The 12,876-nt window shown below is 37.5% G+C and overlaps 1 protein-coding gene across 10 annotated transcripts in view; it reads left to right on the top strand.

Annotated features, from left to right (window-relative positions):
• LOC120628057 (obscurin-like) overlaps positions 1 to 12,876 on the top strand; it is a 153,485-nt gene that overhangs the window by 79,920 nt on the left and 60,689 nt on the right. For all 10 annotated transcript variants that reach the window (XM_039896330.1, XM_039896321.1, XM_039896313.1 and 7 more), the window contains 3 exons: positions 283 to 411; positions 8,577 to 8,747; positions 9,378 to 9,543. In XM_039896330.1, the coding sequence (XP_039752264.1) occupies positions 283 to 411; positions 8,577 to 8,747; positions 9,378 to 9,543 (466 nt within the window). The remainder of the gene's footprint in view (positions 1 to 282; positions 412 to 8,576; positions 8,748 to 9,377; positions 9,544 to 12,876) is intronic.

Here is a 12,876-nt window from a genome sequence, read left to right as displayed (position 1 = left end):
CCAATGTGCTGGAATGGCAGCCCCGAACTGGTAAGTGCAGCGTTGGTCGGCCCCCAACGAGGTGGACAGACGACATTAAGCGCGTCGCAGGTAGCCGCTGGATCCAAGCGCCTCAGAACCGTGGAACTTGGAACTCCCTACAAAAGACCTATGTCCAGCAGTGGACGTCTATCGGCTGATGTGATGATGATGAACCAGAGTTGCAGGCAGGTTAACTTATAGTGAAACAAAAATTAAAAAAAAAATAATAGCTTTGTAATCAGTATGTCTCGTTACTTGCAGATGGCTGGTACGAGTGGTGGAAGACATGCGGGAGGGAGAGCTGTGCACGCGGCAGGGCTACGTGCCAGCACACGTGCTGAGGGAGAAGGTGCCGGAACGGGACCAAACGGCGCTGGCAGCCAGGAGACAGTAAGTGTTGATGCTAGGAGACACTATGTGAACTGTACCCAAATAGGACGGGTTCGCCACAAAATAGTCTATTATATAAAAATAATGGAAAATTAAAATGACAATTTAATCTCAAATTTGAAATCTGTTACTATAATTATTTTTACCTTGATTTATTTTTATTTTTTTTATTTCGAATGAGTTTGGATCTTATTCCGTACAATCAGAAAAGATTTGCACACCGTCGTTGACAGTAAATTTTTAACCGACTTCAATATATAAAATGTATGTCACCCGACTACTCAAAGACTCCTGAAACGATTTGGGCAGGGCATACTTTGACGGTGTTCTCATTTAAAATTTATCGAAATCGCTAGAGCTGTTATTAAAAAAGTATAGAGGATACATAAAAATTTGTACATGAATAAAGTACCTACTCAGTATTTTTGCTTTTTAGTTCCTGGACGTATGTCAAAGTCAAAGTCAAAGTCAAAAATATCTTTATTCAAGTAGGCTCACAGGTGGCACTTTTGATGCGTACATAAGAATTACACGGTAGTGAGATGATGGCGATAACCACATTCGTAAACTTAAAACTAAAGCTACGAGGGTTCCAAACGCGTCCTGGTCTAAGAAGAAGCCCACAACAAACTTAGCCGGGTGTTTTTTTTTTTTGTTATCACCATCTCACAATATACAATATGTTGAAGTCGAAGTTAAATTAAAAACTGTCTCTATGTAGGAGTGTATAGTTAACCATTGTAATATAACTTATAGTGACCTACAATTTTAGCAAAACTACTACCAAAAGAGCCCCTCTGAGGGGGAAACTGTAGCCTTACCCACTAAGCTATCACCCACTTTGCTATCACCGCTCTTACAAACTTCTTACTGGGGCTTAATTAAACAAAGCAATTCTCCACGATTATTTTTATTTAGTCCATCGCCCTTAATGCACTCTCGGCTGAACAGTTTACAGTGACGACATCTTGGAGTTATATAAAGGGCTCGAGTTGACGACGCGCACAAAGACGCGGGGAAATAAAATTGCAATTTACGCGCGTACGTGTCGGCGTGACAAACGATGGACGGATTGCTTCCGCGAACATGTCGACGACCGAAATTTATAAGGGCCGTATTATTTGATGCACCTAAATTTCATTACGGCCGGTTCACATTATTCTAGCTCCTTAATACAATATAATCCAACGCTTCTCTGCTACGCGGGCAAAGTGGTAGCATGCTCCGCTACGATGCACGGTGTCGTAGTGCGACATGATTATAGGAAATTGCAATTTACCCGCGTTTAAGAACAAGTGACAATCTATGGATGAAGTACTGATGCCCTCACAAAATCCCTATCCCTACTAATATTATAAATATCAATGTACGAGTAAGTTTGTTTGTTACGCTTTCACGCAAAAACTACTTAACCGATCCTCATGAAACTTTGTACACATATTCTTGGAAGTGTTAGAAGAGAGTCATTGAGAAATAAATTTAAAGATTTTAAAATAATGACAGTGTATAGTCAGTACATGTTTGAAAATTTAATGTACGTTCATAAAAACATTTCTTATTTTAAGAAAAAATGTGACTGCAATAATTTAAACATTAGAAGTAAGAATAAAATTACAGTGCAATATACTAGGTTACATAAAATTCATAATTCGTTTAAAGGAAATTGCATACAATTCTACAATAAACTGACATCTTGTCTCTTAATAAATTCAAAGTTTGTATTAAACGTAAGCTTATAGAAAAGTCATATTATAGTATGAAGGACTACGTAATCGATAAAAAAGCTGGGGTGTAAATTATAGCCCGGCTAAGTTTTTTGTTGGCTTCTTCTTAGACCAGGACGCGTTTGGAACCCTCGTAGCTTTAGTTTTAAGATTACGAATGTGGTTATCGCCATCATCTCACTACCGTGTAATTCTTATGTACGCAGCAAAAGTGCCACCTATGGGCCTACTTGAATAAAGATATTTTTGACTTTGACTTTGACTTTGTAATATAGGATACTTTTTATCCCGACATTAAGCTCGGTTCTTTTGGGAGAGGGGATAAAAGTGTTTGGCAATTTCACACCATAACTCCGACAAATTATAACCGATTTAAATAATTATTATTGTACTATGCGTTTAATTTTGCCCAAACTTTGTATAAATCTGATCAATGTGTTTGGAGATAGAGCACAGAACTCCTCAGCGGACAGCAGCAAACCCGTCATTTAAGGCTTAGCGATACTGAATACTTTAAATTTTTTTTAGAACTATAACTAAATTGAATGCCACATCAAAAAACAAAATCAAATGTAGACGAAGTCGCGGGCAACACCGCTTTATCGACTCTCAGGGCACTGGCGCACAAGTGGAAATAATATCCATATAACATATGTGTAATAATAAACGGTGGTAAACTTCTCCTATTCCATGTTCCAGTGATTTAGCAGGTGGGCACATGCCCACCTGCTAAATCACTGGATAGCTAGCCCTGCTGGACTGGAATGCTACTAGCTACCGGAGTCATGTGAACCTGACTTATGGGCCATATGATGTGATGTACCTAAAAGCCATTAATTAAAAGACGCAGTAACTTTTTTGTCTGATACATCGTTGTGAGCAGTGCCCTAATTCAAAATAAATTTTACGCCTTGTTACTTTATGATGTTTCTTAATCTCTTCGTGTAATTAAAATCAATTTTGTTTGGTATACATTACATGTTTGTGCAAACAGCACAAAGATAAAATACCTACTTGGTAATATTAATGATACCTTTCTTTTATCCGGTATCCTTTAAAGTGTAGAAGTCTTAGCGGGTAAGGTATTTCCAGTAAAGTAGACGCTGCTCCCGGTTTGATAATACTAATTGACGTAAATTGCTTTTCGCCATTCTCACTAGAAATATTCATGTTACATTTTATACACCTTTATCCGAAAAGTAAGTAAATTTTTTCTCGGACATGCTTGAAAATTTTCAAGATGAATTGAAATTGCTCGAATCGAAAGCGGCGTTTTGATGAAAACCCATATCCGTTGCGGTTTAGAGGCCAAATAAATTACATGGTAAACTCATATCTGTCTTGTAATTAAAAAACAAGTTGACATAAAAGAACCGACTTTGTTATACCGCTAAAAAGCAAGAAATAAATATTTTCTACAACATTTTTAAGTATATTTCGTATTCATTTTTTTATAGTGTAAAGGAAAGTACCAGTAATTTTCTGTATTTTAGTTGTAGTCGCATAACAAAGTCGATTCTTTTTAGTGAAAAATTTTTTTAGTAAATAAGTCTGTACGTGGCAACCAAGGAAATAACGTATCAAAGGTTTTATTTAAATTTCGAACTGGCTTGCAACTAGCAAGCTTATTAACTACTAACTACTAAGTTTATTGGAAAAAAAAACAAATGAACACTTTAATGCGTGAAATTTATTGTTGTTCGTTGTTGGTCATTGATTCTAAGTAAGGACAATGAGTGCAATGAACTTACTTTAAAACCACCTGAAATTCAAGAAGCGGCAAAAGTCGTTATAAAAACATATTCCCCGGAAGTCCACTTTAAATTTCAAAAATGGTACATTCAAAACTGTGTTTTTAAATACAAAATTCTACCTAGGTATTACTTAGTTGTAGTTTCCGCGCATCGATGGACTGAAGTATGTGTGCGTCATCTTTGCCACATTTACGCGTTCGTCCAACGATGCTTCTTTTTCTGGCCGCTTCAATAATGTATATTTTGACGACCCATTGGTGCAGTGGGCAGCGGCTTGCTTTACGAGTCCAAGGCTGTAGGTTCGCTTCCCACAACTGAAAAATGTTTGTGCCATCATGATCAGTTATCTTTAAACCAGCTGTGCTTATTTTGGGGCTAGTTCGCGATGAGTGCATTATTGTAGTATACTTTATTTATTATTTTAAATTAAGCAATTATTGGAACTAACTAAAATTGACAATAATTTTGTTATATTATAGCTTTTTTAACATTTAATTCGACAGAACTACGATCTTTACAAGCTCTGTGTATAAAGATTTTTAATTCATCGATTACATTTTCCAGAAAACTTTTCTGACTCTGAATTGCCATCTTAAACATGTCTGAAGCTTACGTTTCCGGCGTAAAAATGTCGAACGAAATTAAATTATAACACTGCAAGCGAAAATAATTTTATGCGGAGATGGCAGAAAACGCTAAAGGAAATGTTCACAAAAACAAACATGTTTCCAATTTACGCTCCAACATATTAGGTCAAAGTAATTTTTGGCAGCGAAATGTTGCCTGGATATTCCAATAATTACATAGCAAGTGATGACGGCAGAAGTACTCTTCCGCGGCTGTTTTGGTTGGTCACAAATTCAGGAGATTTCCTTATAAAAGCTGATACAGTTTGTACGTGAAATCTTTATTTCAGTTGTTATTGGGTCATTGGTGACTGCTTTTTGTGAATTTAAATATACAAATAAAGCGATTCTAACCTATTGGCTTTAGGCACTTTCACGCACCTCTCAACTTCTCTTGCTTTTATGGTGAAAAAGAGAGAGAGAGTGAGAGTTCGCAATAAAGTTCTGGGAGGAGACCCATGTCTCGTAGAGGCCGCTAATGGATTGATATGACGATGATGATGATTTGGAAATTTATCGGTCGAGAGGTACGGATTAATGGACATGATGTATCCACTGATAGTTTAATGCAATATGACTTTATTCTATTCAAATTCCAGGCTAAATAACCACTTTTCTATATATAATATAAAATGTCTTTCTTTCTTCTTATATGGAACTTTTCTATTTTCTATGCAATATTTTATGCAGTACATACAGGATACAATTTTGGGTTAAATATTTATTAATTAGCAATTAACAAAATGTGCCAAGGAAGAAACCTGTAGCCTTCAGCAAAACTTATTATGAAAATAAAGCTTAACTTGCTTTACATCGCGAAAAGCAGGAGAATCTGTATGGTGTAATTTATATACTATACTGATAATAATTGTTAATATTTTGACTTTACACTTATTCATCGTAAAGTCAACATCTCCTCAGGATGCGCCGGTGTCGTAGCGAAACGTGCGTAGGTACTCTTTACGCATGATTGCCGAAGATCTGTGTGGTGTGGAGTGTAAGGAATGAGAAAATTATAAATGACACCATACACATTCTCCTGCATTTTGCGGAGTTAAGCTTTATTCTCATAATATATCATGGAATTCCGCAAAGTAACGCCTGCTTATATCCAATATTCACCAAAACTATTTAGTAAGAAATTTGTCTTACCGGAAAACGTTCGTATTATTTTTAAAGAATTCAGACTAGCTTACTTTTAATTACATCTTCCTCGGACACTTTGGACAGTAACATTTTGTTTTTTTTTGCTTGAAATAGTAACGACAATGGTCTTATAATAATACCCATCGTGAATGTCATGAGCGTACATTTCTCAATATCCAGTACATGCCAATTAGTCAAGTTCACCACCTCAAAGTCAAATCGGTACCGCAAATGTTGCCAGCTTCGGACATTTAATATATCAAAAGTGACAAACGATACAAAACTTCATTAATATTTCCGGTGCTATTGGAAAATAACCTGATGTAAAGCTAGTCGCACATTTACAAACACCGAACGACATCGTCGTCATTCCACAAGCGTCAACGGCTGGACTGCCCTTACGAGAGCGCGACACATTACATGGCCCTCTGCCTTTCTCATCCAACCAACCTGCATGCCTGAAAGATCCATAATGTTCTCAAGGCCGTGTAAAGTCTACCTATACGCTCTTGGCCAGCGTGGTGGACTGCGGCCTTAACCCGTTTCCTTCTGAGAAGAGACGTAGGTAAGGTATTGGCTTGATAATGATGGTCTTTTTCTATTTATATCCACAGTTTTCGGCCGATCGACATACTAGTTTATCAGGAATTTCTATGCATTTGGCTTTGGCTAAAAGACTTAAGAATGATCTAAGACAAATAAACATAGCCCAGACTTCATCCATCTGTAGCCTATATCAGTACACTGCTAAATTTAGAGCCTCTACTATAAGCAGGGTTTGCCTATAATTAAAAATAATGTGCCATCTAGGGACGTCTTTGCTCCAAATGTTCCTAATCAACTTTGTCCACAAAAAAAGAACCAAATGGTTCGTGGTCTCTTTTTGTAACACTGTTGCACGAAGCATCGCACCTATACCGCGTTCATTGTTGTCATTCAACGCGCTCTTGGACAGCATTGCTCAATGGGATTTATTCCATAACGGTTGGACAGCATTGCTCCGTGAATTGTTGAGATACTCTGAGAAATTGAACCTAATGATGAAAATTAAGCCTAATTTGCTATACTCTTCGAAAAGCACGAGAATCTGCATGGTGTATGTATAATGTATAATTTTTTTATCCCTATACTCCATACCAAATGATCTTCGGCAATGTACCCTCTACGCACGTTTCTATTTTACTAGAAGCAAAGAGGACGCTGCTACCATTTCTCCGTTATATTCCCTTAGAACTTCATCCGGTTCTGACAAATATAAGTTCTCCTTTGTGTACACCTGAGGTGTGAACCATAAACATGGACTATAAATTATATCGCTTTCAGACAAGCCAAAGACTCTAAGTGCAAATAACTGTTCACGTGTCAAATAGTCATCTAAATCTGGTTTACAGCTCATTGGTTTGGCATGCGGGTGAAATGTTGGAATATGTTTTATATTTAGACCAGTATTAATACAGTGACACCTTGCCCTGTGAATGGCGCTTCTTTTATTGTAATAATATGTTGCATAATCTCTCGATTCTCTGATCTCGCCATTAAGCTAATCTTATTGCCAGCAACTATGTATTGGATTAGTTTTAAGTGGTTATATGTTATGTGCAGTTAACTCATTTGCCTGTAATTACACTGGCCACCACGCCTTTCAGTCTGAAACACAACATTACAACAATGCTTGGCTATTGAAATAATTGCATGGATTTAGTCATCATCGTTATTCACTAGCTTGCATTCTTCGTTTTTTTTTACACATTTGTTTTCCTGGGATGCGCACATAACTCTGAAATCCCTTGCGGCTGTTGAGAAAAGTCGAGGACCGTGTGCGGTGGCGTGCTCTCAGAAAGGCCTATGTGCAACTTTTGACCCTTCCAGGCTGATGACGATGATAACTCCGAAAATTTAGATTCTCCAAAAATCTCTGCTACTAATCAAATCAAATCATTAACGGATTCTTTTATTTTTTTTTTATTTATCAAATGAAACAATCACACCAAAATGCATAGTATAAAAGCACCAAAAAAACCGCAGAGGTTTGTCCTCGGTGCCAATCTGCAACGATTACTTTAGGTGTTTAATAAGAAGAATAAAAAACCAGCTGTGGAAAAAATACATACTGCATATAATAAACAGGTTCAAGAAAATCTTGATATTTGCATGTGCATGATATATTAACTTTTCTGGCAAATCTTGGCGTTGGTAATGAGGCGGACGGTGAATAATTGGGTACGAAATTGATTTATTGTCCAAAACGGTTGATTTTGTGAAGAGTTATTATGACTGAGTCCTTTAGCCTTAGTACAAGATTTGTTTGCTCGCAATCGAGTAGCTTATAAAACTTTGTATCTTCAAAGTAAAATGCACCTAATGTCACTCGTTTCAGAGTCGCAAATCCTGTATTCCGCATGTTTGTCCGACCTATAGAATTGAAGGCATATTTAATCTTTAAAACAATGCTAAAAAGATATATTTAACTCCATTCCCATACTCGAAAACGACTTCTCGATTGCGAGCGAGCAAAACCTTGTACTAAGGCTTCTATAGGTTTGTGTACATTATTTGGCTGCGGTTATGATGAAAATTGGGGCAATGTTACCCGAAGCTTAATATTTACGTATGAATTCGTAAATACATGGCTCGCAACCGTATTTTAGTAACAGAGTAAAATAGAACCTTACTACCTTGTGTTGCTGTTCAAATTCGTCCATTATTTATACAGCCCGCTAAGCAAAGCGCGCAGGTCTAGCACCTACTACTTGTATTACCTACACTTCTTCGACTTAGGGCCTAATCACTGATTTCCAATTATAGTTATCAAAAGTTTAATTATTTACCCACTTTATAAAATTCACACACAATTCCGTCACAATGCTATGTCGAGGAGAAAGAGATTCAAAATTAAAATGCCTTTCGTTTTACAGGGCAGTTGTCCGGGAGCTGATTGAGACTGAGGAGGAGTTCGGGCGAGACATCCAGCAGGTGGTGCAGCAGTACATGCGACCCATGGACAAGGCCACCACCCCGAAACCCGTGTTCGACAACCGGGAACTGCTGTTCTCCAACTTCAAACAGATCTGCGAGTTTCATAACACGTGAGTTGAATGACTCTAGCACTTGAATTTCCTATGCCCGTTCGAAATTTAAAAAAAAAGAATCTGTGCTAAAACCGCACGGCAGAAGCCGAAACAATAACTGTGTATTTTATCATCTTTAATGTTTATAATGTTTTTTTCAATTTACAACGTGTAAATGAAAACGGAAATAATACTTCAAAGGCACGGAGTTGCATTATGTACTGTCTCTGAGACTTATCTGTGTAACCGAAACCTAATAGTTTTTGATTAAACCACTGCCATATTTTATACTGATAGAAATCAGATACAGACCGAACATCACATGCAAAATTGAAATCATGTGACTCCTGTCACTTTATTAGGTACGCGTCGCATAACGTAGGTACTATGCGCGTGTCGGTCTTTTATCTTCAATGAGGTTTGTACGGAAAAATAAATATGCTTCTTTTGATTTAATTTTTTAACAGGGTGATTCCTTATGAAATATACTTATGGATCTTTCAACATTATTTCGTACTTGTAAATAATTATCTAGTAGGTATTATTACGTTTGTTGGTATTTACCTACACCTTACGTTATCATGCGCGATTATGAACCTTTACTACGTAGTAATAGGGTTGATTGTAATAATATTCTTTCTTCTACAGTGGGCTTCTAGAGGGCATCAAGTACTACGCTGAGGAGCCGCGTATGCTTGGGAGGGCACTGCTTCGTATGGAGAGAGAGTTTGACAAACACGTCGCCTACTGCCGAGACGAGCCTCGCGCCCAGAACTTACTCAAGAACGACCCTGTCGTGTCCAAATACTTCAAGGTTAGTACTCGAGTTTAATACTTAATTTAAAATCATATAAATTAAAAAAAACTTTACCTATCGCGGGACATCTTGCAAAAGTGAAATATCTTAATTATTTTGTAAATAAAATATGCATGAAAGGATGGTAAATAGTGGTAATTATTATTAAGACATTCAGATTTTTTAAGGAAAATGTTTTTTTATGAAAATGAATGGTCTGATTATAAAAATCCTATAAAAGGGAAGCTCGATTCTACGTCCACTGTGCTGCATTAGATATTTCCCACTAAAACCCAGTGCGAAATCTACACCTCGAAGAACTCTGGCAATCTGTACGCTATGCTGAATTCAAAAACACAAATTTCTTTATGTTTCAATTAGTCGAATAGTCCACATGCTGTGCTAGACCCCGTTTGTACCCTCGGTAAATAATGATAATAATTTTTTTTTATTAAAAATACATTATTTCTATATAACTGAAATTATTAAAAAAAATTAATAAACAAAAATTAATACATTATATTTCAATCTGCGAATCACTGCAGTTCCAATCTATTTGAACCTCACACACCTGCAGTCCAACCTGCCAGCAATCATCTTCAGGATACTATTGGCGCTCCCCCGCAACCTTCGCACCAGCGAGCCACACATCTTTTGCGCATTTTTATGTAATGCAAAAATAATATTGTTTTTCTGGGAAAATGAATAGGATGATAATCGAGACAGTGTTCTAGAAATAGGCACTAGATTGATATTTATTAATAGGCATCTACTATGCTACAAGTTGCCAAGGTTGTTTTTAGTTACAATTTAAACAATAAGACAAAACAATTATAAGATCTTACTAACGCCATCTTTCGCAAACCGATCGCTAGATTTCGCGTGTCAATGTTGCGCCATCTAGCGGTAACACTATTTACTAAGAGGAAGATAAACTTCTTACTGAAACTTTCAGATGCTTTCAGTGCGGCGTGTTTGTTTGGGAGTTTATTTTAGGACAGCGCTGTAATAGCATGCATCGCCGATAGGTGGCGCTGTATAACTTCACATAGCCGCACAGATTCATACCATAAAAACCGATAGTAGGTATTATTATGTTTTCAAAATAATATTATTATCAATCTTTTGGCGCCTAATCGACACAACGCTTATTGGTGCCAATAATTCCGCTGTATACAAAGTTTGGTCAATCTATTAAATCAATGGCAGAATACAGATACTATCATATTAAAATGACAAGTCTAAAAGTATTGCTTTCTTTTTCGAGAAGTTTCACAATGTAAGGGATAGTACTGTTTTAGGACTTGTCAATTTAGTTTAGTTCGAGATTTGTGCACAAGAGAATTGGCACCACATGGTACCTACTGCTACTCTGTGATTGAATAATTAAATTAAAGAAACAAAATACTTAGTATAAATGAATGCAATTTACATAAGTTATTAAATTTTTTCCTTTGTTGTAGCCCAGTTTTAGTTTTACCTTTTTTGTACTCCAGTTTTAATTTATTAACATTTATTAGTCGCAGGATAATGTTTTTATAGCAGTATAATATGACATAGCTTTTGTTTATATTAAGAAACCGCACATGTGGTTAGTCTTTACAAAAATCCAATCAGAAATATTGGGGCCACGTCAATCACCGGTTCTGCGAACTTTTCGCGGCTATGTGTACAATGGGCGAATGCCCCCTCAATGAGAGATGGACAGCGGTATCAAACCCGGTACGCACATGGTGACCAGGTTAGAAAAGTTTCTTTTGGGATGAAAATATAATAATGGGATATCATCCAGGTCGTTATATCGTGTTCCGCCAATCTTTATTAGTGACATTAATAGCACTAATAATATACGATAGAAGCGGACGTTACTTAGCAAAAGTTCGTGATATATTAATAATGAACCCCCAGTTCAACTGCTGCTGTTTTGTGACGGCAGATCATAACGTCGTTTGGCCTATTAAGCACTAAACTCATAATTGAAGAAGTAGGCTGAATATCTGAATCGATATAAAAGACCCACGATGGTGTTTTACAATAAACTCCTCGTTGAAGAAGTAACCTGAATATCTGAAGCTATATAAAAGACCCACGATTAATTTCGTGAAGAATTTCGGGATGATCCCGAGAAAGTCATAAAAGCTGGTGCCGGCTCTTAGGAACGCGAACTATTCGAGTATCTGGCGGGGTGCCGACCGTCGCGTCGCCGCCACGCTCCCGGCGCCCGCACTCTCAACATCTGAATTACATCGCAGACAACAGAAACATCGGTGATGATTGAATGACCCTTACAAGGGTTCACTACAGCAGCATCTTTCACTTAGGTATTAACATATCAAGTTTAGGTTAGGGAGGTGAGCATAAGCGTGCCGAGGATAGTATGAAATAAAGGCAAGAAAAAGAATATTTTTGTTCATGGTATCATAGGCCAGACCGAAAGTATCCAACCGCGTTTGAAATTCACTGGAAACTGTACACCTTAGGGCTCTGGACCAGAGATACTGTACCATAGCTCAAAGAGTCGCGAAGTTATGCGAGGCACATAGCTCCGAGAACCGATTGATTTTGGGGTCCCAAGGTGCTGGCCGACGCACCGGTAAACCGGTGGATAGATGACATCAAGCGAGTCGCAAGGAACCGCTGGAATAAGCGTCTCAGGACCGTGGATTCTGGAACTTCCAACAGGGGACCTATGTCCAGCAGAGGACGTCAATCGGTTGAAGTATAGGTAGATGTTTGTTAATAACGCTACTTGGATCTGGATGAAATTTAACACAGAGATAGATTATAGTCTAACAATATTAAAGAAATATGTGCGGTTCTCGTGGGATGAGTTCCTTTTTGCTTCTCATAAAGCAAGAGATCGCAATTGTTATACATCTTTCGGGGTTCAGAGAACAATTAACATTCCCATACACATACCCACGCGAACGAAGTCGCACGCAACAACTAGTATACGTAATATAACTGAATATATTTTTCTCGCCGATAAGAACAGATGTATTGTATGTCTTGTATATATTGCATTCAATTCTGTAGAATATTTATAGTTGTCGAGGCGATCACCTTTATCATCATTTCAGTCGATGATTGTCAACTGCTCTTTGGACTGGACTCTATTGTAGGGATTTTTGCAATTCATGATCTAGCGAGTAGTCTACCAACGCAGCTTTTTCTTGTTCACCACTGCAATATTTTAAGACTCTGCCGTCCAGTGTTCCTGTGTATTTGACGTAGCGACACCTGGAAAAAACTTCTAAGTCGTGAACGTTGTCGCAATGCTGTATCATGGTCAGGTGCGACTTTAGTTTTGCTGACTTGTTTTTAATACGCTACGCAAAGGTCTCAAGCTTT

The sequence above is a fragment of the Pararge aegeria genome, chromosome 2 (assembly GCF_905163445.1).
Source record: "Pararge aegeria chromosome 2, ilParAegt1.1, whole genome shotgun sequence".
NCBI classification, from domain to species: domain Eukaryota; kingdom Metazoa; phylum Arthropoda; class Insecta; order Lepidoptera; family Nymphalidae; genus Pararge; species Pararge aegeria.
This window is presented reverse-complemented; position numbering and strand designations above follow the sequence as displayed.